The sequence below is a fragment of the Myxocyprinus asiaticus genome, chromosome 7 (genome assembly GCF_019703515.2).
Source record: "Myxocyprinus asiaticus isolate MX2 ecotype Aquarium Trade chromosome 7, UBuf_Myxa_2, whole genome shotgun sequence".
Taxonomy (NCBI): domain Eukaryota; kingdom Metazoa; phylum Chordata; class Actinopteri; order Cypriniformes; family Catostomidae; genus Myxocyprinus; species Myxocyprinus asiaticus.
In genome coordinates, this window is record NC_059350.1 from 22,107,519 (window position 1) to 22,135,065 (window position 27,547).

Below are 27,547 nucleotides of genomic sequence, written 5' to 3' on the forward strand. Positions count from 1 at the left end.
TGGTCTTCTGCAGTGATCATTTCATTTTGATTGGTGCAAATGTCTGTGACGCTACAGCCAATTTATCCAATCATAACCTCATCAGAGGTATTCCTTTGAAATGTTCACTACTGTCATATAGTAAACATTATACGGGTTGGAAGGTTTCCTTTATAACATTTAGACACACTTTGAACGACATGTTATATTTCTTACGATGATAAAAGCATAGCCAATCATAGCGCAAGCACTTCACGCATGCGCAGTGTAGGTGAACAAGTAACGAGAGCTCGTGTAAACCCGACTCTGTTCGTCCACTTTTCGTACATCTTCGTCATCGCTTCGGAACGTTCCGGCTCCGTCTCGGATCTTGTCGATCGTGAATTAAGGCTGTATTCGTCCCCTTCGTTCTCTGTGTTGTTGTCCTCGGTGACGCGACGGAGGTGTAGCCTGACGCGGTCTCTTACGTGTCGGACTAAATAAAAGTGGAGCTCCGGAGGCCTGGGAGTGACGAGGCGAGTCTGTGTCGGGTAAGAAGAGACGCATTCGTGGGGGAAAGAGATCATGCCGTTTTAGTGGCCATGTCGTAATGCTCGATCCGTCTGTAACAAAGAGATCATGGCGGCGGTGGGCATGTTTCTCAACAGCTCGGACCTACTTGCAGACAATGAGTCAGTCAGGCAGTCGGAGGAGGAAAGAGAGAGGGTTCTAGAAATAAAGTGTGTTAATAGAAAGAATAGGAGATGCATAGTATTATGAAAGCGATCGCCCGTCCATAGCACATTTGGATGGATATCACAGCACATGAAATGAGTTTTTTTTCTTGGCTCCAGCATTAGTTTATCGAGGAGCTGAAGCTCTTCCTATAACATGCAAGCTTTTTCTGCATACTCGCCCATGCAGAGCTCTTTCTGTACCACAGAAACTGATTATTTTACAAGACTGGGTAGAAATTGTGATGTTTAGTCGATAAATAAGAGTAAGAGAGAGAAGTCATTATTCTGGTATTTTTCCCTTAAATTAAACCATGAAACACTGACACTGCGTTGTATAATGGCTTCATTCAACCAGGAATACCGTTAAACAAGTTGCAACACGCCTAAACATGCAAGCAGTTTTGTGTATTTTACATTTTTATGTTTCATTGTCATCAAAACATGTAGAAATTACATTTTTTTTTTTTTGCTCGTTCCGCATTTTGTCATTTTAAACTTTATAAAGTTAATAAATTCTTAAAAAACGAAGCTCATAGTAAGCAGACTGACAGATGTGTAGCCTATATACGGAAGTAAAAAAGGCGGCAAATGGAGACTGCTTTTTGATTTGATGAACGCCTCAGTTCAACATTATTACAGATTTCAAAATGATCAATGGGTCCAACAAAATGGAGATGATTAATATAATGCATATTTTCATTTGTGTGTTTAGATGTATTTATTTTTATTTCCACGTGTATCATAATGTGTATTAAAATCGGTGTGTGTGTATATATATATATATATATATATATATATATATATATATATATATATATATTACACAATTTCATAATTGCATAATAAATTGAGACTGCATAAATACTGACGTTTCATCTGCCTTAATATTCTCAAACATTTATTTTATTAGTTTAGTATATTTCTGGCTAGTTTCATTGTTGGCACTAGATTGTAATATTTGATTGATCATACAGACTGACTATATTCTTTAAAACAACTCTTGAGGCTCTTCAGACAAATGAATACTCAAAACGAAACATTGACAACCCCTATCTTTAGGTAGAATGTTTTCACAGTTAGCCTACACCCTTTCGGTTACACTTACATCGTTACATGGTTGCAGTGTGTATATTTGCAAAAGCCATTTTCAGTTTCTGATAGCTAAAGTAAAAGATTTTGAATTAACATCCCCAGGCTATCTTAATGAAGATGGAGACAGGAGCAGATGTCCAGCAGGGTGGCGACACTGCAGTCTCAGAGACAGACACTCAGCAGATTGCTACTTTAGCACAGGTGAGTGAGAAACTCTGCAAAATTTGAACAGTTATAGTAATAAAGCTGTTCAGCTTGTATAAAAAAAAAAAAAAACGGAATAGAATTCACAGTGAAAAACCCATTGTGAATTCTATTCTTCTTTTTTTTTTTTTTTACTGGGGCTTTGGACTTATGAGTTAAATAAGGTCTGTGGTAAACAGTACTTGACGATACGTGGATGTTTTATTCTACAACATAAATCACACACTTTTACACATCAAATGTTATTTTTGAAACTATTGAATTACATGCTGCTTTAAAAAAAAAAAAAAAAAAAAACCACGTCAGCTTTATAATTCACATTCGAGGTATGAAAATGTGTCATTTATGCTGTAGAATAAAACGTACACGTATTGTAAAGTAATGTTTATCACAGACCTTATTTATCTCATAAGTCCAAAAACCCGTTGGAAAATCCAGAGGGAACCCATGGTGAATTAGGGGGCTTTAACACTGGGCATGTTTGCTGCGGTCCGATTCCGAGTGCGATTGTTCCCGTTGTCCCCCGCAGCTTTGGTCTGGTTTCACGCTCACTTGATTCTGTTGTCCATTTGCGTTCATCTTACGTCATCACAAACACGCATGGAGAACACAACGCGACTCATCATACTTTTTGTTATTTTGGTGCCATTATGCACAGCAGAGTGAACGACAACTGCGTATATGTGCGCTTCATGGTGTAACGCATCAGATGTCCAGGGGAAGGCGGCTTGCTGCTGCTCGCAAACGGCATTTTTTGAGGAGACAGCTGATTGCAAGGAATTCATTTGCATCTTTGTTTACACTGCACGCTTACTCACGCTCGTGTCCAAGGTGAAGTTATTGCCACTGTCATCTCCTATTATACCCTATATTTATAACCTATAATAGTATTTATATATATAGTATTTTTAAGGTCTATAGATAGATAGATAGATGTCGTCATCGGCTAAAATGCATGCGCAGGTTACTTTACTTTCTGAACGAGTGCGCACCTGAGTCCGAGTTGCTTTCACATTCATGAGAATCGTGCTACAGTTCCATTGCAACTGAACTCGGACCACCTCCTACAGGTAGTCTCGGGTTTGGTACCGCGGTGCGCTCTCTGGTCCGCATGACAGCTTTCACATTACCAATTTTTCATGCAAACCGTGCTGTTTCGAATTAAACTGCCATTGTGAAAGCACCCGTAGAATTACGGGTTCACCTACAAATTGATGTCACGGCTTAACAGTTCTATTATGCATGTTCCAAACCCATATGACATAAAGGGAGATGTTAGCCTCAGTCACCATTCACTTTCATTGTATCAAGAAAGAAAAAAAAAATGCAATGAAAATCTATAGTGACTAAGTCTAACGTATTGCCCCAATATCTCCTTTTTTGTTCCACAGAAGAAATACGGATTTGGAATATGTCTATAACATCTAAAAAATGAGTTTACAATGACATAATTTTCACTGTTGGGTAAACAATCCCTTTAAATTCAGTCCAATTGTAGCTTCCTCTCCATCTCTCTCACTCTTCAAACTTGTACCTCTCTTGTGCAGGTTTCCATGGCAGCCGGACAGGCTTCAGGTACTGGGCCCACAGTTACCTTTGTGCAGCTGCCTAATGGGCAAACAGTACAAGTTCATGGGGTCATTCAGGCAGCCCAGCCCTCTGTCATACAGTCCCCTCAAGTGCAAACAGTACAAGTAAGAGCATTAGTCTTACATTATTAACATCTGAAAATAATCTCAACACAATGATTTTGTGTGGGGTATTCTTGTAGATAGGCATTACCATGTTTTTTTTGGTTTGATGTAGGTTTAATATTCATACACTGTAATGATTTGCTAAAATAAAAAAACTCATGTTTGAAATATGACTGGTGAAAAAAATTGTCCTATGCTGTTTTAAGTGGAAAGAAAGGCATTTTCTATACTATTCGTTTGTTTGTTTTGTGTTGTATTAGATTTCTACCATTGCTGAGAGTGATGATTCACAAGAGTCAGTGGACAGTGTGACGGATTCCCAGAAAAGGAGAGAGATCCTGTCCAGACGGCCCTCATACAGGTTCTTGAATGTATTTTTTTGTTTTAGTTTCAGTGAATATTTTTATTGAAGTCCATTAGGGGCATTCATTGGATCTTGTCCAGATATCAACAGTCCTTATAGAAATCCCAATGCCATTCTCCTTGTTTTGTCTTAATTTATTTGTAACGGGCTTGATTTGATGTTTTGTAAAACAGAAAGATCCTGAATGACCTGTCATCAGATTCTCCAGCAGTCCCGCGAATAGAAGAGGAGAAATCAGAAGAGGATTCTGCCCCAGCCATAACAACAGTTACCGTGCCAACGCCTATCTACCAAACAAGTAGTGGGCAGTACAGTAAGTTTACTTCCTACCAATAATTGAAACTGTGCATGACTAAATAAAAAATTCAACACAAGTGTGAATCCACTAAATCCACGGTGTAAAATACAATTCATGGGCTTTATCATTTATAAAGACGTTCGTATAAAGATGTTGATCGTAAATGTGAACGTACGACAGTTTCCTAAATGTTCGACAAATTATTTATTTAATTAATTTAACTTAACCCTAATTCCAAAAAGAGATGTAGATGCTCTTTTACATATAATTAAATATGCATAGTCTACATGGCAACTGTGTTCTGTTTTAACTACATTCACGTTCTTTTCCAACTGTTCTCTTCTGCTCACTCTTGCCATTAATTATGCAGAATGTTAGTCAGATCATTAGTTTTAATTATCAGAGGTGTGATTTTTCTAGATTAATCCGGAATTCCGTTTTTTCTGATCTAAAAATGTGACCCGCCTGAATTGTGTTAATCCGTTAAAAAAATAAATGGGGCGGGGGGGTATAATATTTCATCGGGGGTTCATATGTTATCGACAGTGTCCTGTCTGGTGCATTCGCTGTCAGCATTTTTCTTTCAAACAACACACACTTTGTTGAGAACACGCGAGACGGAGGCTCCCAGTTTTCGCCGCCAGGACTTCATTCAAGTAAGACAGGTTTATTTTAATTCATCAAGAGAAATAAAAAGGTCGGATATAAAATGGCGTTGAATCGATGTCACAGTTGCTGATAGGTTAAAAATAGCTATTGTTAAGCTGCAGTTACCGCGTTACTGACATGATATTTGCAGTGAAATTGTGACATTCATCTTAAAGGTGCAATATGTAACAATTTTCATGTAATATTCGCCTTTTTTTTTTTTTTTGCCAATGTGTGAACGGCTTGTAATGCAACTTAAAAAATGAGCCCTTCCCGGACTTCCTGGGTTGCCTATTAAAGCCTGAAGATTGATTTTCATGTGAAGGGAGCGGGTCGCTTTTGCCGGGAAAATCCAAAGGATGTGACGTTTATGCGCGCTCCCGAGAGCCTTGCCTCAGACAGTAATAGCTTCTTTTCCGCATCAACGGACAGTCTGCAACACTAGGTAACATTATCTTAGAGATGGAATCCACGTCCGGCTCCCAGCACAACACCGACTTCTACACAAACTCTTGAGTAATCCAAAAAAAAAAAACATTTATCTACTGAATCCAGTCTGGCTAAGCGGGAACGTGATCGTGGTCGAGCGAAAACTAGAGTGAACATTGGCAGGGCATTTGATTCCTGGAGGGACCTTCGTTCGGTTTTGGGGATCAGAACCGACCCTGAATTGGCGTTCTTCTTATTGGACAGGTAAGCTTACATAACTGCAAAGCATGTGAAATATAGTGCCACAAGGATTGATCTGAGTAATTTTAGCTAACTTGATCTTGCCTGCTAACGCTGATGAATTAAATAATTTCAACAATCTTCTCTTTATACTAAAAGTCAGGTATACAGGATAAATTTAAGCAAATACGTGGGTTTCTTGATCACAGTACAGCATATGACATACAAAAAATACAATAGTGCAACATAACAGTGCAACAGTAAACTGTCTGGTATAGTTCGGTAGTATGTAGCTGTGTGTGTGTGTATCAGTATGCTATGTTAGCTAAAATGTCGTTTTAGTTTAGTCTCAAAGTTTGTAGTAAAACAATCATAACTTTTATAATTTTAATTATGCTACCATTTGTCCCTATGGAGTGTGCGCGCGAGCATGAGCAACAGGTAGCTGGCTGCAGTTCACTTAACGGCCACAGGTGTCATTGATAACAAGGGTTTCTGAATCTTACATACTGCACCTTTAAGTACTCATTGCCAGTAAATCGAACCACTTGTATGTATAATCATAAAACCCTGCAGATGCAGTGCAGACATTAGAACATTTTCAATTTAGACAAGTTTTTACCCTGTTTAGATCAGGAAATGAACTTGAGTTACAGATGTAATAAAAATGGACATTACTTTTTGTTAGATTGCTCTCTGTAAAAACTTTGTTATAAATGCACCATGCAGAAATAATACAAGCCACACGATGAAGAGGGGTCGGCACTCATAAGAACATGTAATAATACATTTTTATTCATTGTCGTTTTTACACAATGTGAAAATCAGCGTGACCATTGTATAAACCAGCACTTACATGTGTGCACATGTTGAGAGGAAAACCCATCCAAAACTCTTTGAAAACTGCAAACATTGACCTCCGAGACAATGGTATGATATCCGTTATTGCAGCATTATGGAATTAAGATTGAAATCGCGATGTAGCCTTGCATGCCATATCCGCGTTAAAAACAGCCGTTGTTGACAGCTTCAGTTAGTACTGCATGAGCTAATGGTGCCTTCTAGCGGCCGTGTGGGAAAACACTGAGATGACAGCATCATTATTAGAGATCCAATGTTTATCATATTATAATCCAAATCACAAAGCTGTCAGAATGATCCCTTTTCAAATGTTGGCTGTAGATTTCCTAACTTCTGCACTTTGGATGGTTTTGTGCTGATCAACTATTCTATTTGTTAACATGAGGTATCGTGAACTAACAAATAACGATTTCTTATTTTTACAGCATTTATTAATCTTTGTTAATGTTGGTTAATAAAAGTAAAATTTTCAGTGTTAGTTCACGTTAGTTTCTAGTGCATTAACTAATGTTAACATATATAACATCTGATTTAAAAGTTTTATATATATGTTGAAATAAACATTACCCAAGGTTAATAAATGCTGTAGAAGTAGTTTTAATTGTTAGTTCACGTTAACTAATGTTGATTACTGATTGGTGGGTTCATTTGTGTGTTTAGATATATTAATTTTTGTACATGTGTTTAGATGCATTTATTTATATTTCCATGTGTATCATAATGTGTATATATATTTTACACAATTTCATAATTACATAATAAATTGAGACTGCATAAATTCTGACGTTTCACCTGCCTTAATGGAATAGTTCACCCAAAAATGAAAATTTGCTGATAATTTACTCACCCTCAGGCCATCCAAGATGTATCTGAGTTTCTTTCTTCGTCAAAACAGAATTTAAGACTTTAAGGATTTCATTTCAGACCTCCTTCTCTAAATAATGCAAGTGTGGAAAAAAAAGTGTGGAAAAAATGGAGGACATTCACTTGCATTATTTAGAGGAGGAGGTCTGAAATGAAATCCTAAAAGTCTTAAATTCTGTTTTGATGAAGAAAGAAACTCAGATACATCTTGGATGGCCTGAGGGTGAGTAAATTATCAGCAAATTTTCATTTTTGAGTGAACTATTCCTTTAATATTCTCAAACATTTATTTTATTAGTTTAGTATATTTCTGGCTAGTTTCATTGTTGGCACTAGATTGTAATATTTGATTGATCATACAGACTGACTATATTCTTAAAAACAACTCTTCAGGCTCTTCAGACAAATGAACACTCAAAATGAAACATTGACACCCCCTATCTATAGGTAGAATGTTTTTACAGTTAGCCTACACCCTTTTGGTTACGCTTACATCATTACATGGTTGCAGTGTGTATATTTGCAAAAGCCATTTTCAGTTTCTGATAGCCAAAGTAAAAGATTTTGAATTAACATCCCCAGGCTATCTTAATGAAGTTGGCCTGATGTCCCCCCACACACACTTTGCTCGGAACATTTTCCTGCTTTTTTGTGCTTAGCCGATCACATGCCTGATTTATATCCCCAACAACAGCAGACAAGAGGCTGATGGATGAATTGATGATAAAATTTAGGCGAGTTTTAAATATGAGACTATTGCGGTGCTATTTAACCATCTGTAAATTAATTTAGCTTTGTTTAATCTCTTCTCCTCCTCGCTCCAAAAGTGTGCTTGACATATTACATACCATATATTATACCTGCCTGTTATCTTGTTGGGCTCAAAATTAATTTATTGTGGCAAATTGCAGATAGGGCTAAATACAATTGGCTACAGTGGATATCCAAAATAAAACATTTACATTATGCATACATAAGACTACATTCTGACTAATATTGAAATATTGTTCATGTAAACGCGCTAGCTCATTTATTAATAAATTCAGTCAGTCACTGACTCTTATTTATATCACTAAAAAAACAAAAAATGAAGTCTGTGCACACTTGCACACCAGAGCATGAGAACAAAAAACTTTTGTATGCATGCTTGTCAGTTACATAAGAACATTTTCACATCAGTTTCTGCCTTTTATAAACTCTGATTTGTTCCTCACTATTGGCATAGGAAAATCCTTGGAATTTAGGATAAAATCTGATTTTACGTACTTTTTACAAATGAGGCCCTAAGTTATGATTAGTGCTGTCCATCGATTACAATTTTTAATAGCGATTAATCACATAACTTTTCATAATCACGATTAATCAGTGATTTTGAAAGTGCTGAAATTTGACACTATATATGCTTATTTTCCTGTCAAAATGCACTTATTTTCTTTTTAGGATAGAAAACAAAATATGTAACAATATAATTTTTTTTATCCCCAATTTGGAATGCCCAATTCCAAGTGTGCTCTCAGTCCTGGTGGTGGCGTAGTGAATCGCCTCAATCCGGGTGGCGTAGGACTAATCTCAGTTGCCTCAGCGTCTGAGACCGTCAATCCGCGCATCTTATCGCGTGGCTTGTTGAGCGCGTTACAGCGGAGACGTAGTGCGTGTGGAGGCTTCACGCTGTTCTCCACGGCATCCACGCACAACTCACCACGTGCCCTACCGAGACTGAGAACCACACATTATAGTGACCATGAGGAGGTTACCCCATGTGACTCTACCCTCTCTAGTAACCAGGCCAATTTGCTTTCTTAGGAGACCTGGCTGGAGTCACTCAGCACACCCTGGATTCAAACTCGCGACTCCAGTGGTGGTAGTCAGCATCTTTACTCGCTGAGCTACCCAGGCCCCCAGTATAATTCTTTATTAATATTCCCAAACAAAGCATTCCACAGTATAAGGATAGAAATGCACTAAAATAGCACTAATTCAAGGAACATTAAACGTTTCCCAAAGTCTAAGTGGGAGTTTGACTAATTGAAAGAACTGTGCAACCATAGATTGCATATTCATTGCAATGGGCATTAAATCTCTTAAACTCTCATCCTCCACAATATTAATCAGCCGGCAGACTGTGGCTTTCATCTTTGTTACAGCTGAGTTCAATGGACAGTGTCAAGCGCCGCTATGAATTTCATGCATTTGGGTGATAGTTAAGACTTCTATGCTTCTATGGTGATTAAATTACGCCTTACACAGGCTGCAAAGTACTTGATTTCTGTCACAAGTCCCATCTGGGCTTGTTTTGTACAACAAATAGCATTAAGAGGTCCTTTCCCCATTATTTAAATACTGACACAGTTGTTGTGTGTGTTTGTGGTGTGTGGGTCAGTGTAATGACTGGGTGGAAACATCGCAAAGGTTCCGCCCCTTTCCGACCAGTGTTTATGCTGATTTATGCTTTATTAACTATAACTGTAAATCGCGATTAAGAAAAATGTACGTGTTCAACTTTTTAATTAATCGCATGCGTTAACTTTGACAGCTCTAGTTATGATATTTAATATATGTTGTGTTATACTTGTGTTTAACACAACTGTGTTTTGTTCTCTCTCAGTTGCTATCACTCAGGGTGGGGCGATCCAGTTAGCCAATAATGGAACAGATGGAGTACAAGGGCTGCAGACCCTGACCATGACCAACGCAGCAGGAGCTCAGCCCGGCACCACCATACTGCAGTATGCACAAACCAGTGACGGCCAGCAGATACTAGTGCCCAGCAATCAAGTGGTTGTGCAAGGTTAGATTGCACAAAAACATACTAAGCCTTCACTTTTCAGCTTTAAAAAAGTACATATAGATGTAAATAAAATAAAATAACAGATAAAGACAAGACTAAGTGTGCTAGCCTAAATTCCCAGATGTAGATTTAATCTGATTTAGTACCAAGTTTTGTCACTGATAAATTCTTCTGGATGAGGCTAAATCTTTGTCTAGAAAGGCAACCACACAAGGAATCTAAATGTGACAAATTTGACAAACCATAAATGTTTGGCGCTTGTGTTTTTCAGCGGCCTCAGGAGACGTTCAAGCATATCAGATCCGCACTGCTTCCAGCACCATCGCACCAGGAGTGGTCATGGCCTCCTCTCCTGCTCTGCCTAGTCAGGGAGGAACTGAGGAAGTCACACGTAAGAGGGAGGTTCGTCTTATGAAGAACAGGTATGATTTAAAACATATATGTACAATCAATACTCCTTTTTTTTTTTTTTTTTTTTTTTTTACTTGTTATTTGTAAAGCAACATGAGTTTGTAGAAAGGTGCTATATAAAATAAACATTATTATTATTATTATTATCAGTGAATTGGGCTCAATGTGTTCATGTGCTGTAAATACGGCTCTGCGAGATACAGTATATTCAGTATTCACAATATACAGGTGCATCTCAATAAATTAGAATGTCGTGGAAAAGTTCATTTATTTCAGTAATTCAACTCAAATTGTGAAACTTGTGTATTAAATAAATTCAATGCACACAGACTGAAGTAGTTTAAGTCTTTGGTTCTTTTAATTGTGATGATTTTGGCTCACATTTAACAAAAACCCACCAATTCACTATCTCAAAAAATTAGAATATGGTGACATGCCAATCAGCTAATCAACTCAAAACACCTGCAAAGGTTTCCTGAGCCTTCAAAATGGTCTCTCAGTTTGGTTCACTAGGCTACACAATCATGGGGAAGACTGCTGATCTAACAGCTGTCCAGAAGACAATCATTGACACCCTCTACAAGGAGGGTAAGCCACAAACATTCATTGCCAAAGAAGCTGGCTGTTCACAGAGTGCTGTATCCAAGCATGTTAACAGAAAGTTGAGTGGAAGGAAAAAGTGTGGAAGAAAAAGATGCACAACCAACCGAGAGAACCGCAGCCTTATGAGTATTGTCAAGCAAATTTGATTCAAGAATTTGGGTGAACTTCACAAGGAATGGACTGAGGCTGGGGTCAAGGCATCAAGAGCCACCACACACAGACATGTCAAGGAATTTGGCTACAGTTGTCGTATTCCTCTTGTTAAGCCACTCCTGAACCACAGACAACGTCAGAGGCGTCTTACCTCTTTTCAGATGAGAGCAAGTTTTGTATTTCATTTGGAAACCAAGGTCCTAGAGTCTGGAGGAAGGGTGGAGAAGCTCATAGCCCAAGATGCTTGAAGTCCAGTGTTAAGTTTCCACAGTCTGTGATGATTTGGGGTGCAATGTCATTTGCTGGTGTTGGTCCATTGTGTTTTTTGAAAACCAAAGTCACTGCACCCGTTTACCAAGAAATTTTGGAGCACTTCATGCTTCCTTCTGCTGACCAGCTTTTTAAAGATGCTGATTTCATTTTCCAGCAGGATTTGGCACCTGCCCACACTGCCAAAAGCACCAAAAGTTGGTTAAATGACCATGGTGTTGGTGTGCTTGACTGGCCAGCAAACTCACCAGACCTGAACCCCATAGAGAATCTATGGGGTATTGTCAAGAGGAAAATGAGAAACAAGAGACCAAAAAATGCAGATGAGCTGAAGGCCACTGTCAAAGAAACCTGGGCTTCCATACCACCTCAGCAGTGCCACAAACTGATCACCTCCATGCCACACCGAATTGAGGCAGTAATTAAAGCAAAAGGAGTCCCTACCAAGTATTGAGTACATATACAGTAAATGAACATACTTTCCAGAAGGCCAACAATTCACTAAAAATGTTTTTTTTATTGGTCTTATGATGTATTCTAATTTGTTGAGATAGTGAATTGGTGGGTTTTTGTTAAATGTGAGCTAAAATCATCACAATTAAAAGAACCAAAGACTTAAACTACTTCAGTCTGTGTGCATTGAATTTATTTAATACACGAGTTTCACAATTTGAGTTGAATTACTGAAACAAATGAACTTTTCCACAACATTCTAATTTATTGAGATGCACCTGTATTTGCAATATGTTTGCAGGCCTTATCAAATTAAGCAACATGAAAAGGTAAAGGCATGGGTGCAGTCAGAACATTTTAACTTGCCCTATATAAATTAGGAGTTAATTAAGTTTGATTTCTCATAGCACATATTGTGTCAAATTCAAAAGGCACCAGACGCTTAGGTGATCAATAAAAACACATATCCTCTATAAACAAAGCACATTTAAGTAATTGTTAATTATTAACTAATTGCAATTATTTAGTCAACCAGCTGTGTGCATGTGGATGATCATGTACATAAGGCTAATCTACCATCCAAAAAAAATGTTGACCCTGGAAACACACTGTACTTAGGGTTGTTATATTAGTGTATATTAATTAAAATTTGTATTATACAGAAATTGCTAGTAAATGTAACAGACCATATTTTTAAGTAACAGGTACACACAATTCTTGGTGGCTTTAATTAGAAATTCTCAGGTAAATTTACTTCGCAATTCTCTTTCAAGTAAATTTAACTTGCTCTTTATTTGTACATTTTACTCAAGCGATGTAGCACTGAATTAAGCCATGCTTTTTAAAAAAGCGTATTAGCATTTTAAAGTTTTTTTTTTAATCGTATTTAAACATATACCACACTGCATATGGAAGCCTTCCACAGGGAAACTTAATGTATGCCCTGTAGTCTATTAGACAACATCACCTTGCTTTGACAAGAAACAAAATCAAAATCCAGAGGTGTGCACGTAGACCTCAACACTTGGTGCTCAAAACTTAATGATGGTAACAATCAACAGATAATTTTTTTTTTCTGATCATGAGCTGGTAATTTTGAGTAGAAAATGAAGTTCAGACTTCACAAAACAAGAAGTTATCAAACGGAACAACAAAATCAAAAATAAAAATGGTGTAAATAAACTTGCAAACAGTGAAATCATGCAATCTCATTAATTCTTCATGTATGGTGCAATCTGGGAACACCAGCTTCAAAAATGTAAGTAAAATGTACTTATTTTATATACCTGTAAAATTTACTCATTAGCAAATAAATATGACAAGGTTTTCTACTGTGTGTGTGTGTGTGTGTGTGTGTGTGTGTGTGTGTGTGTGATATATATAATGATTTTTCAGAATTTTTACAACAAAAAGAAAAGGAAAAAAACAACAACAGCTGGACTGCCTCTTATACCATCACAAAGAAATAAATTAGTTCAAATATATAATATTCAAGATACAATTCACAAAAGAATAGTTTTGCACAATGGAGGTAAAAAAAAAAAAAAAAAGAGAGAGATTTTAAAAAATTTACGAAGATTAGGCTTCTTTCAGAAAATCCAAGAGAGGCCCCCGTGTGTTTTCAAATCGTTTTTGGAAGCCAGACTCATTGAAGTACATCTGGTTCCATTTGAATGATATAGAGCATCACATTTAACCATCTCTTAAAACATGGAGCTTGTAAAGATTTCCAGTTAAGAAGTATCACTTTCTTGGCTGCAATCATGCCCACCATTAGAGTCTGCTGATGAGTGTAAGGAAGAGAACCTGCCACGTCAGAGTATCCAAAGATCGCTAAATTTTGATAAGGTTGAATGTTTGTTCTGTATGCTTTTGAAAACGGATAAAAAATGTCTGACCAAAAATCTAAAGGGTAGGACAAAACCAGAATAAATGTGCTAATGTCCCCTCTGATACTTTGCACTTGTCACATTGCGGCGATACTGATGTAAGTATTTAATTTAATTTTGTTTTTGAATAATGAAGCCGGTGTATAACTTTAAATTGAATTAATTTATACCTAGAAGTTATAGAACAGCTTTTTATTCTTGACAAGCCCTCTGCCCAAATCTCATCAGAAACTACATCACCCAGCTCCTTGGACCAGGCTGTTTTAAGGTGACTAGTGCTCACAGGTGTTGTAAAAGCACAGACAAAGCGAGATACCAAGTGCCTAGATTCCGGGTTAGAGGAGAAGAGGTCGTAGACAACGTGATTGCCAGGTTTATTTATAAACTGTGGAATGTTTTCTTTTACGTAATTTCTAATTTGCAAAGAACGGTAGAAATGGGACTGAGGAAGACTAAACTTGTTTTTAAATTGCATAAAAGATGCAAACTGATCCTTTATATATAGATCAACCATACGGCGCAGCCCCATTCCCCTCCATATTGAAAACACTCCATCAATTTGAGAAAGCACAAAAGAGTGATTGTGTGATACTGGTGCATTCATTAATATTTTTAGTAGTCTAAAAAAAACTTTTTATCTGATTCAAAATCTTCAAAGAATTTCTCAGAACATAACTACCATTCACTAACTTATTAACAGATTTACCATCTGAGAAAAATAAAGCTGGAAGAGAGGATTTTGACACTGACATAGTTTCTGCTCTAACCCATAATGGAACAGTATCAGGCAACACATCATCCAAAATGCCCCTCTGCCAGTAAGTGAGAGCCCTAGCATTCGCTGCCAAGTAACAGTGTTTGAAGTTTGGAAGGCCGAGGCCTCCATACTCTGTGGGTTTCTGTTGGTGGGTTTTTGCTATACGCGGTGTCTTATAGTTCCAAACAAACAAAAGAATAATTGAATCAAGTTGCTTAAAAAAATTAGCTGGTAAATGAATTGGGAGATTCTGAAAGAGATATAAGAACCATGGAAGAATGATCATCTTTATTGCATTAACACGGCCAATTAGTTACAGAGGGAGTAGTTTCCAATTTTCAATGTTTGATTTTAGTTTATCAATCATGTACATGAAATTTAAACAAGTTGGTGCATTGTAAAGATAAACAATCATGAATAAAATTAACTTTTAAGCTAGACCATTAGTTTTTACATTTGATTTGAGTACAAATGTAGAATTGAGTTCATGCTTAAACGAACTTATTCAATGAAGAAGTAACGTTGTCTTTTCCGCTAAATTTATGTTACCGTAAAATCGTTTTTTCAGTATAGATCTTTTCATTGGACTCGATTTTAGTTTTTACTACGGCTGTATACCACCTTGGCACAGCAGTATTCCTTAGAACCTTAGATTAGAATCCTTCTTGTAGAAAGTCACCTAGTCATTATATTGAGGAATAACAGTTCCAAATGTTGATGCACTTTTTAGTTTATTGACCTGTATGGTCTCTACAAAAACGACTGACTGTAATAATGTGTTTCCACCACAGGGAGGCAGCACGGGAATGTCGCAGGAAAAAGAAAGAATATGTTAAATGTCTGGAAAACAGAGTGGCTGTGTTGGAGAATCAGAACAAAACACTCATCGAGGAGCTCAAAGCGCTTAAGGACCTTTATTGTCACAAATCTGAATAATTACTCTCATTTATGCGCTGAACTGTTTTCTTCTGGTGCCTCAAGAGATAGAGACTCTTAACATACCATAGGCATCCACAGCATCTCTATTTCTCTTTCATTTTTTTTATTATTTTTTTTATATTATTGTCTGTAAAAATCAGTTATCAGGAATACATTGTAAGTTTGTAAGTGTAAACTTTTTATTTTCCATTTTCTCTTCAAGATAATGAGAGTTGGTTTCTCTAAGAAAAGAAAAGATGATTTGCAAGGTACAGTTTGGTTACCAACAAGTTGCCCTACTTAAGGTGCATTCTAAAACATATAAAAGCACCTTTCAGCTGCAGCCGTGACAGGAAATTAATGTTTGTGTGGGTTTTTTTCATGGAAACAGCTCAGGGTGCTGCTTCTGAGACCTGCTCCTGTCATTCTGAGGCTTTGAAAGACTTTCCCACAGTGCACCAGTTGTTTTTGGTGCCGCCTGCAAGCATGATTAAAGAGGGATGAATTTTTCACTTTTGCAGCATGGGTCTTTAACGATTGAGATTAAATCAACTGTGCCCACTCCTGTTGCTTTACTGCTTTTGTTACTAACACAGATATGCTTTTTTGTTTTGTTTTTTTTATGTTATGACGAAAACATGCAGATAAATATATATGCCTTTGTTATGACTTGGGATTGATATACAATGCGCCATTGTCTACTTTTTTAAAGCAGTGTTGCTTTTGTTACAAAATTAAGTGATAAATGGAAAAACCTGGACACCTTTGTTAACAAAAAAAAAAAAAGTGGGTCCTTTCAAAATATGAAATGATAACGTTTAAAATGTTGTAAAGCAAATTAAATATTCTATGTGATTTTCAGTGAGCATTGATAGTCTAGCATAAGAAAATCATTTTTAAACTTGTAAGTGTGCTTATATTGTAATATATTGAAATTTCTTTCAATCTTCTATGCCAGATTTTACAAGTGTTTCTGGTGCCATCTTCACTGATCAGAGACAAGTTGTTTTCCCTTATAATAATTAAATAAGTTTTTTGATATATATATATATATACTAATCTAGGATCAGTGTAAGAGGTTATTGTTTTTTTTTTTTTTTTTTTTTTTTAAGCCAGAGCTCTTGTGTTCCACATTGCTATGATGTTATTATCCTCTTCTGTCCTTTGCCATAACATGTAGCTATTGATAAAAACATGACATGTTATTTTTAAATATTTTTTTTTTTGTTAAATATTTACTGAATAATTTTGATTATATATTGTATTTTTAAGTCAAGTCGCTTATGTGTAACCTTAATCAGTTAAAAAGCATTCTGGAATAGTCTTTCATTAACAATTATATATTTGGCAGCTGTTTATAATCTAATGTGTTGAGGTATTTTTTATTTTTCAGAGTTTATCGGTAATCTAATATTTGAAAACCTTAAATATCATTATTTAATCTTTACTTCAGACCTGCAGAGTTTGGTTCCAACCCAGTTCACAACTACCTGTATTTTTCAAGTGTTCACACAGTCCTCGGGAATTTGTTGCAGATGTGTTAAGAGTTGGAATTAACTTTACAGAAAGGTTGAATGCAAGATGCCCTGCTTTGTGCCTGACAGGCTCAATACGGTTGGGAACAATTACTTGTCAGACACAAAGTGGGGCACTTTCAGCACCAATGGGTGCAGAAAGGTGGATCTCAAGAAATAGAATTGAGCAACCTTGCTTCAAAAAATATAAGCAGTCATGGGCTGCGTTTAGAATAATGGACTTAACAGACTAGACTGTGAATTCGGCATTAGTAGGTCAAAAGTTATGCAGCTAAAATCTGTCTTTGCTTACCAACATTCAAATCAATACCCTCAGTGGTCAAAGCTGGAAGTGTTGTTGAACATATGACCAAGCGTGAGCTCCAGTTTCGAAAAGGATGTAGCTGCAGACAGAGCTCCAAAAAATGTCAGGAGCTCCAGACTGCCAGTGAAGATATAGGGAGCCCATAATCTAACCTTTCCCTAACCGTGAGTGGAAGTGATGCCCCCTTTTGGAGTAACCCTTCCCTCTTGGAGATTCCACCCCATTTGGAAATCTCCGTCCTGCATCTATACTTGCTGTTTTGCCCATTGTACAAAGGTGCCTTGGTTTGTTCCTGGCAGGCAGTATATGCCCCCATCCCTAATCCTAACCAAATGGAGCCTGTAAGGCTGAGTACCCTGCCAGGAACAATCTTGAGTAGCGCCAAAAGCAAATTACAGTTTTTGTTGTAAATTATGTAGTAATGTCAACAGGAATGCATATCTACCCTAACGCCAAAACCAAACCATCAATGAAGTAAAAATTAAAATTCAGAGAGAAAATGCAACCTTTAAATTGTGCCCGCCATTGTTTATGTTAAAGCGATTACTTTCTGGTTCCTTTGGGATCCTGTGTCTCGGAGACTGCTCATAAAGCCTGCTAGCAGCAGAGCTAGAGGAAAGTGTGTTCACACTTGAGTTAGTGCAAAAATGTCTGATGGGGATGGCGTTAGTCAGAAATTCGGCTTAATGGGGTTGATTTCATGCAGATTACTTGTTTGAAACAGGTGGGCATCACTTCAGCCATCTAGTGGTGTCTACAGGTTGAGTAAAATAAAAAACGGTAGAGATGGTAGTTTGGTAGTCTGTATGCTGAAACTGCATAAAAAATTTAAAAAAAAAGTATTTTGAGTTTTAGGAGTCAAAGGAATCATATTTCCCTTATTTTCCCTCAAATCTCAATTTTCTGCTTTAAAGAACACCAGATTGCATCTACATCAAAAAAAAATAAAAAGATTTGTAGTGTTGTTTGCAAGAACTCTCTGATTGTCTCTCATTGGATTGCTTGAATCAGAGTATTACCTTCACAGTCAGTGACCGAGGTCTCCAGCAGTCTTTGAAAGTGGCCACAGGCAACCATACTCCTAAAACACGTGCAGCACATTTGTGCCTCACGCATAATTAAGCTGATTTAAATAATGACAGCAAGCGGGTAGTCCGGAAAAGGATTCTCTCTGAGGATGATTGTGATTTAAAGAGGGAGGAAATTCCATAGAAATTGTAAGTGAGATCCCATGAGTGCTCTAAGCACATTTCAGGTCAATTGAATATTCCATTGCATGTTTTCATGAAAAAAATATTGGGTGCAAAGTACAAAAATAGGCTTTATATATCTCAAAATAAGTACTAAATGGTGGTTAGATTTGCCCTATATGGAAATCTACACTTGTACACCCTAGCATCTTAAATCTATTGATCTGTAGGTTTGATTGCTACTCCAAGCAAAAATAGAAGCTTAGATTAGAATGTTCTTTGATCAATGATTATAGAATTCAGTAATTAGCTCTGATTCTTATTAGTGTTAAATGATGTAAAATGATCATTTGTGTTAAAGGTTAATTACATAGCTTTTTTCATGCAGTCTAGCAGTTAATGATGTTGTTATTCTTGTAGTTACTTATCATTGGTTAAAGTTCTTTAGTTTGCATACACAGGAAGAATATACATTTCTATTTGGGGTTCCACATTTACATTTCCAAACCTTCCACATGAAGGGAAAAGGGGTATTAAAAATGTAAGAACATCCTTAGCTTACCTTACTCCAATTCTTTTGGCATCTCATTCCCTTAAACACTTTGTGTTCTCATTAGTTCATTTCTGGAGGTTCATTCAAACCTTCTAGAGTTTATCTGTTAGACAATTAGTTGCTTACCTCTGTCAACCTCTTAAAAATTAAACGAAGAAAAATATAGGAAAAACTCCGATTTTACAATCAAAAAGGGAAATATTAAATAGGGTCCTAATATTTCACTAATTTTAGCCCATTAGTGAAAATGGTTAATTTTTAATTTTTTTTAAATTATTATTATTTAATACATTGTCTTTCATCACAAATATATTATCAGCATAAAATTCTGAGTGAAAAGTTGAACTGAAAAATTTACATGAATTTGAGAATTTCTTAGTATTTGGTTTGTCCCCCGTTTTTGCATACACTCAAGTTTGCATATGCTGCACAAAATTATTTGAGAATGTTCCATGGAGTATCTTGTGTGCTTCAATGGATGCAAGAAAATTTGACCTGTCAAACTAATTTCAAATTCACATAATTTGCTTATTTAATTAAACCTAGAAGTTCACTAGCAATAGTACAGAATCTTAAGATTATTAATTTGATATCATAATGATTGTTTTACATAAAATTGTTTTTTAAAAATGTCAACAGAAAAATATTTCCAAATTTAAATAAAATGTTGAATTCCAGATTCATATCACTGCCTTATATATTTTAAGACCTCTGCCATTTTAAATTGTTTTAATGCATGATCTCAAAATATTTTGAGGCTCTTTGAAACCAAAACCAGATAAATGAAAATTACAGTTTCAGAAAGTTTTCAAAGGCAAAATCCTCTGATGATGGCAGTCCAGGCTTAAACACAAAATTCCAAAAACCAGAGTACAAATGGCGATACAATCTGCAAATAGATTTCCCAGTTCCAAGAACATTTGCATTCATATACCAAATATTTGCATTAATATAATATGTTTCACAGCTTCGTCATTTGTTAATCAGATCTGATTAACCCTTATTGATATGCACAGTGTGATTGCTTTTGTCCAGTGGCGATATCTCAGGGCCAGCAAAGCCTTCTCTGCTGGCCTAACATGCTAAATAAATACATATTTTTCATTCTTTCATTTGCAATCACCTTTTTGCCTATGTATTTTTAATCGCTTTCCACTCTTAATTAATCTACAAACAAATAGAGAAAAACGAAAAGTTTATCCAGTCAGAATTTATTCCTCGATGCTTACAAGCAAAGTGACAACTGTTTCACAAATCGCATGCCCGAAGCCAAGCTCGTTAGCAGAAGCAGCGCGTGAGTCTGAGCTCCACCCCCTCAGGCCTTCAGAATTTCCACAGAATCCCTCAACAGTGCAAATGAATGAGCAACTAAAGTCAGATTGTCAGATTCATCAGCCAATCAGATTGATTTATTTGTTCTTGGTGGGTGTGATCTTTAGGATATGTCCCAGTCAAGGCCTTCTGGCTGGCCTTGAGTGACGCAATCACGCTTTAAGTGATGTACATAATTCAAGAGCGAAAAGCACGAGATCTTACTGACCAGTCGGCTGTCACTGCCACATCACCACTGAGAAAGAGATCCTTATGGATTTAAAAACACAAGCTGTTCTGCATGACCATGTGATTGCTTAATTTATTAAACAGGAAAGGAGGACTGATTTTCACTTCAAGTAAATTGGTAAGTGCTTTTTGCATTGTTATAGCAACATCAGGAGTTTTCTATGTGAAAATTAGGCTGCTTGAACAATCAGTGTCGGATCAAGTTTTGAAAAGTAGTGCTGCGTTTCATTCAACTCGGAAAGTCGGATTTTACAACTTCCTACTAGGAAAAGTGCAATGGAATGCATCTTTAAGTCAGAATTACAACTTGTAGGCTCGTGCAGAAATTCTCAACTCCGATTTTGCTGAGATGCAGGGGCATGATATCACACAAACATGTCGACACTCAGGGAGTGTTTACCCATTGTGATGGATGACTAAGGGAATTGGGCCTGTGTGTTACCTCATATTTATACCCATGTGAAAAAGGAAGTAATGGCTGAACAATTTCATGTTCCTAGTCACCCAGATGTACTAAAAATTTTAAATATGAATGGGAATATACTTCAGATATATTTTGCTCATAGGCAAATGTGTTTTGGAGAAAAATATTTGTTGAATTATGAGACCCCCCCCCCCCCCACACACACACACACACACACACACACACTTCAATTACTTCAATTACAGGTTAGATTTTTGTGAATATTTTTGATGAAGAATCAAAAGGATAAACAATAAAGACATATTTTTCACAGCCTTCTTTGCTCATATTTACCAAGGATGGCAATATTTTTGGCCACAACTGTACTTTGATGAGTGTTTTTAGGGTAGTAATGGCATAAACTCCGCTCTCACTTCTCTCACACTCTCTTTGGTATTTAACTTTACAACTGTCATGAAGGAAGACGACAAGTGGAGCGGAGAACGGGAGTTATTGGAGAACCCGGTGGGGGCATTACAGTACCCCCCCTCCAAAGATATAATCATGTAGAGACATTATCTTATTATCATGTCCTTAATGGTGCACTGACTAAGGAGCATGTATCAACTAATTGAAATGAGACCTCCCAGGACATTTTCACCCATTCACAAAAATCAATTCATCACTCAATAAGACTGGAACAAGCTTAGCAGGTATGTCTTCCCAAAGCCTTTTGTCGCTTTCAAGTTGTTTCAATTATTCATCCAAAGAAAGCTAACAATAATGGCTGTGAACGAGGACAGCACAATTGATTTGACGACTTGATTCCTTTGGGCATCTCACTGTGGAACAATTACAATCTAATTACACAGAGACAGGGCAAAGAGAACAGTGCGCTTCAGTGGTATTACTCATCCAGCATTCAGTCCTGGAGAAAATCACCGAAAACTCGTTTATTTATTTTCTGTAGTCTGGCTCTGCTGCTGTGCTGAGAAGATTTTATTTTTATTTCAAGGATGTAGAGGGCAGAACAAAATTGCAAAAAGATTTGTGGCCAGGGCTGACCCTAGTATTTTGGGGGCCCTATAGGTACACCTAACCAAACACACCTAACATCAATGAGTAAGCAAGCATAAAATTGTGCAAATAAAAAGTAAATTTATTCAAAAGTGTCTTAAAAATGCTAAAATATTAACTGTAGTTTATTATATAACTTTTTATTAGCACAGTCATAATCTTTTTTTTTAAACTAATCAAACACCAAACATACATTAATAAGTGTCTTTTAATTAAATTCCAAGACTGTGTAAATGAATAAGAAATAATTAAATTACCAAGTTAAGGTAAGGTAGATGGTACCTTGTTAATACTACCTTGTGTACTATGTGAATAGTAGCACATGCTATTTGCACCCTGGTATAAATTGTGATAGATACGATTTGCACAGCAGTGTATTATGGTGTATTATAAAACAATATATATATTAACGACATATTCAGTTTACCTAGTATATGTATTGTGACAGAACTTAAATAAATCGCTGGCAGCAAGACGAAACTCATCTGATTTGTCGTTTAGTGGTGTCTCATTACTTCTGCCTTTAATGCCAAGCGTGGTTCTAGAGATACCAGTTTCTTCACACTGTGCGCACAATGGTGTCATCGCAGGTCAAGGGAACAGGTAACCCCGTCGCTTTCATGACCCTCACTCTCTGCTGGCCCGTGATATGCCGAGCTGCTGGACAAAGCTGCTACCCCACATGCCCCAGACCAGGAAAGGCACGTATGCAGCAGCCCGCCCCACTTCTATGCACTGCACAATCTTCAAGGTGCCCCCAGATCAGGGCGAGGACACGTGTTTAAGTTATATCACACTCCCCTTAGACATTTTATTTGCACCATTGTGTTAATTTTTTTTTATGTAAAATTAATGACTCTCCAACTACTGGCAGCATCTTCACTTACATGGGATGGATATGGGGAGAAGAGTGAAATTGGCAAAAGGGGGACTTGAACTCGGGTCAGCCACACTGCAAGTCAACTGCCATACTAATATCAACTCACCATGCATTGTCAGGGAAGGAAATTATTTTTATTGTTCTTTTTGTAAAAGTTTGTCTTCATTTAAAAATCCCAGAATCAATCAGTACCCTACTAAAAATACACACAATAACAAAAATGCAAACTGAAAATTCATAGTAAAAGTTGATAATTCATCATGCATGTAGCACCTTTGGAAATGGTTGGTAAATATTCTTAACCAAAGTAGGACATGTTTCTGGACCAGCAATGCAGTCAGATCAGATTTTAGGCTAAGGTTCAGGGATTGGGTTAGTGCTGGGGTTTGGGCTTGAGTAACATGCTTATCAATGAATAACTTCTTTCTGATTTTAGGAATACTTTATGGTTATGCTTAAGCTTTCTTGTGAATATAGAAATGACTTTTCTCCAGAAGTCAAGAATGACTGAAGTACCTGTATATATACACATGTAGAGGAATTATTCCAGCAATATAAAAAGTTGTATTATTGACGAGTGGTTCAACTGGTCGCAGACAGCAGGCAAAAAAAAAAAAAAAAAAAATGCAAATGATCAATCGTGCATATAGCATCGATAGCACCAACAAGATCTGACCAAACTAACTGATCAGAATGATGTTGGGGGATATTTACATATGGTTGAGGTGAGGTCGGCCGAGAGGGGTGGGAGCCCAATGAGTGGGCTCAGCTGATTCCTCCCCTGTTAACTGGGGAGCCGCAAAGGGTTTACTACTCAATGCCAGCCACAATGATCTACAAATGATTATACAGTTTTAAAGAGAAAGATCCTAGCCAAGGTGGAGCTTTCGCTGGTATATGCTGCCCAAAAATTCCACGACTGGAGTTTTGAGACCCGCATTCTGGTGAGGGTTCAGGCACAATTCTCGCAGCTGATGAATTTGTGGCTTCTCACTGGCAACCCTCAGCAGCCTACATTGCAGAACAAGTGGTGGTGGACCACATGCACCGAGCCCTGCTCCGCCCACATAGGAGAGCAGTCAGGATGTCCAACTCAGGAATGCTGGCAAAGCTCGTTGAAGCTGTTGAATTGTTGGAGGTCACTCAAACATGAGACACCAGGGAGAAAGCTGCACCAACACCTCTGGGGGGAGGGCCCCAGGGGACCGATGCATAGTGCAGGGCACCTACAAGCCTGTGGGCCCACTGGCACAACAGAGAGCACAGGATGAGCCAATGCCAATGGACCTCAAGCCTCCTAAGGCACGGGCCCGGATGGCAGGCTGCATTGTGCATCGGAACCTACCCGCCCCGAAACGCGAAGTCCGGTTAAATGACAGGATAGTCCAGACTGTACCATCAGCGTCATTCAACCCGATATCCTGAGTGCTGAGAAGCCGGCTAAGACTTCCTCCTGATCACCTGCATGCACGGAGATACATGGTATGTCCCAGCCAATACTGTCACCATCTCGGCAGCGCCTGGCTCCTGGTTGCTAGAGGTGTGGATAGTCAAGGACCTACCTGTGCTGCTGTTACTTGATAGATGCTGCGCACAAAAGGGCAGCCCTCCCTCCAATCAAAAACGGACCACCTCATCGATCTGTCACACTCCCACCCTCTGGCGGGCCACCACAGAGCAGATAACACCATACAGTGCATCCGGGGCCACTTTCGTTTGCTGGGGATGAACACAGAGGTTCAATGCTTTTGTTGCAGCTACAGAGTGTGCCAGCAAACACCAACCAGCCCCCTGGTCCCACTGCCAGTAATAGAGGTGCCCTTTAAGCACATAGGCATGGATCTCAGCCGGAACCATGAGCACATCCTGGTCGTCATTGACTATACCACTCAGTACCCTGAATCCGTTCCCCTCTTCAAGGCAACATTGACCAGCATCGCAAAGGAACTCGTCCTCTTCTTCAGCCGTGTGGGAATATCTAAGGAGATACTGATGGATCAGGGCACATCCTTCATCTCTTGACTGGTGGTGGAAGTATGCAAGCTCCTCAAGGTGAAACAGCTCCACACCTCAGTATCCCACACCTAAACTGATAGGCTTATTGAGAGATGTAACCAGACACTGAAGAGCATGCTACTCCCGGTCGTAGCCGAGGATGGGTGCAACTGTGACCCTTATGCTTCCAAAACAGCTCTTTGAAATCCTTGAAGTGCCCCAGATTTCAACCGGCTTCACACCCTTTGAGCTGCTGTTCAGCCACCAGCCCCGAGGGCTACTGGACATTGCCAACGAAGCATGGGAACAGTCTTTCCCCTACCGTTTAGTTATTGAGCATGTGTGGAGCATGGGAGAAAGGATCGAAAGAGTCATGCTCCTGGTAAAAGTACATATGGTGGAAGCTCAGTGCACTCAGCAGCGGACATAAAACCGGCCAGCTCAGGCACGTGAGTTCCACCCAGGAGACTGGATTCCTGTCCTCAGTAATGGCTCATGACCACAGATACACTACCGTTCAAAAGTTTAGGGTCACTTACTCATTCTTTAATTTTATTATTATTATTATTATTTTCTTCACATTTTAGAATAATAGTAAAGTCATCACAACTATGGAATAATAGAAATGGAAATATGGGAATTATGTTGTGACTAAAAAAAATCCAAAATAAATCAAAACTATGTTATATTTTAGCATCTTCAAAGTGGCCACACTTTGCATAGAACCCTGAGATGCTTTTTAAACAGTATTGAAGGAGTTTCCATCTATATGCTGGGCACTTAGTGGCTGCTTTTCTTAATTATTCGGTCCAAGTCATCCATTTCAAAAACTTTTTGTTTTTAATTTGTGTAATTAAATAAATTAATGTGTTGGCACAATTATATTTTTGTCTACAAAACTAATTTCAAACATTTAAGCATATGCCTTCAGATCAAAAGGTTTTTAAGGTCATGAGAAACATTTCAGGCAAGTGACCCCAAACTTTTGAACGGTAGTGTATATGGTGTCCTTGCATTATTCCACCACAAGGCGGCACTCTTAGAACATAATGTTGATTCTAATATTTTGAATAAGAATGCTTTATCTTAAAATGTTGGCTTGCATATCGAAATCTAGATCAAATGTTATTTTATAATGTTGTGTTGTTGAAGAACCCCAGAGAGCAGAGGGAGAGGAACAGAACTATCTACATGCCATATACATGTTTCCGAAGAAATAAAAACTAAATATTTTGGTGCTATGTTTATGGGCAGATTAATTTCTGCCCCAATAGATCTCAATGAGGGCTCATTGCATTACCATATTTGAACAAAGATTTCCATTGGAAAAACTGAGGGGCACTGTGGAGTTCAGGAGGGCAGCAGACTCTCTGCCCCACATGCGTGTATCTATATCAAACACTGTAACGGAGCTTTCAGCTACTTTACGACTTAAAAATAGGATAAAAACGTATGCTAGGCCTGATTTAAATACATTTGTCAGCATTTTGAAAACATTTAAGGGCAAAAAAATAATATTATTGGCAATCTATAGTATAGATCTATGTTTTCAAGTGGATAACTATTTAGATGGGGCTCTGTCCTACCTGCCCATATAGATGAGCTCCACCTGCTTTTCCTGTTACCTAATGCCTCATGCAAATTTCTGACTCAAAACATCTTGTTTTGGTCGAGGGTGGCACACATGCAGACTGTATTGCTGAGATCTCACTCTCTTCAGTCAGAGGGGTGACACACATACCAACTCACTGCAACTTTCTCTCTCTGATTCCCTATCACGTGGAGCTCACCAAAATAACAATAGGAGTACCGTGTGAATATACAATAAACAATTGTGAAAGAGTGATTTAGGAAGTGATTCATGGAGTAACAAACCTTATGAAAAGGTATGATTGCATATTTATCCCCTCGAGGCTTTCCATAGAATGCGTATGTCCATATGCAGCTTTCAGTGAGTAAAAAAAGGACGTTCAACCAAAACAGACTGTTGTGCATCAATAAATGCAGGAAAAATATGCTTGGTGACAGAATCACTATGGCTTTCATTCATCATCTCCCTCCGCCTGGCCGGCGATTATGTTAATGAAGCGCACACCTAAAATTCACTGGGAAAATCGGCTAGTGTGAAGCCTGCTTTTCTGAGTCTGGTGAAGATCTAGACTGGCCTGCACAAAGCCCAGACCTGAAAAACACCTTTGTGAGCCATGTCCCACTGCCTAACGTCAGTGCCTGAGCTCAAGGGATGGAAAGTTTTCCCAGAAGAGTGGAAGGTGTTATAGCAGCAAACGTAGGGTTTAATACTTTGATTTTTAAATCAAATATTCAACAAGCACATTTGGGTGTGGTGTTTGGAATTCCACATACTTTTGTCCATTTTGTGTACATAATCAGAGGTTCAGGAGATGTACATATAAACCCT

At 37.9% G+C, this 27,547-nt stretch overlaps 1 protein-coding gene across 1 annotated transcript; it reads left to right on the forward strand.

Annotated features, from left to right (window-relative positions):
• Positions 1-234: 234 nt before the first annotated feature.
• On the forward strand, positions 235-16,736 carry LOC127444317 (cyclic AMP-responsive element-binding protein 1-like). Its single transcript, XM_051703606.1, has 8 exons — positions 235-509; positions 1,890-1,988; positions 3,539-3,685; positions 3,946-4,046; positions 4,223-4,362; positions 9,995-10,177; positions 10,449-10,599; positions 15,505-16,736. Exons 2-8 carry the CDS (start codon positions 1,899-1,901, stop codon positions 15,647-15,649), a joined length of 957 nt encoding a protein of 318 aa, XP_051559566.1. The 5' UTR covers positions 235-509; positions 1,890-1,898; the 3' UTR covers positions 15,650-16,736.
• The last annotated feature ends 10,811 nt before the right edge of the window (positions 16,737-27,547 follow it).

Bases quoted from the DNA above. Each gene is read 5' to 3' on its own strand.
- LOC127444317 (XM_051703606.1), top strand. From the start codon at position 1,899: ATGAAGATGGAGACAGGAGCAGATGTCCAGCAGGGTGGCGACACTGCA. The intron at 1,989-3,538 runs GTGAGTGAGAAA...TCTCTTGTGCAG, and splicing joins AGATTGCTACTTTAGCACAG to GTTTCCATGGCAGCCGGACA. The intron at 4,047-4,222 runs GTTCTTGAATGT...TTTGTAAAACAG, and splicing joins TCCAGACGGCCCTCATACAG to AAAGATCCTGAATGACCTGT.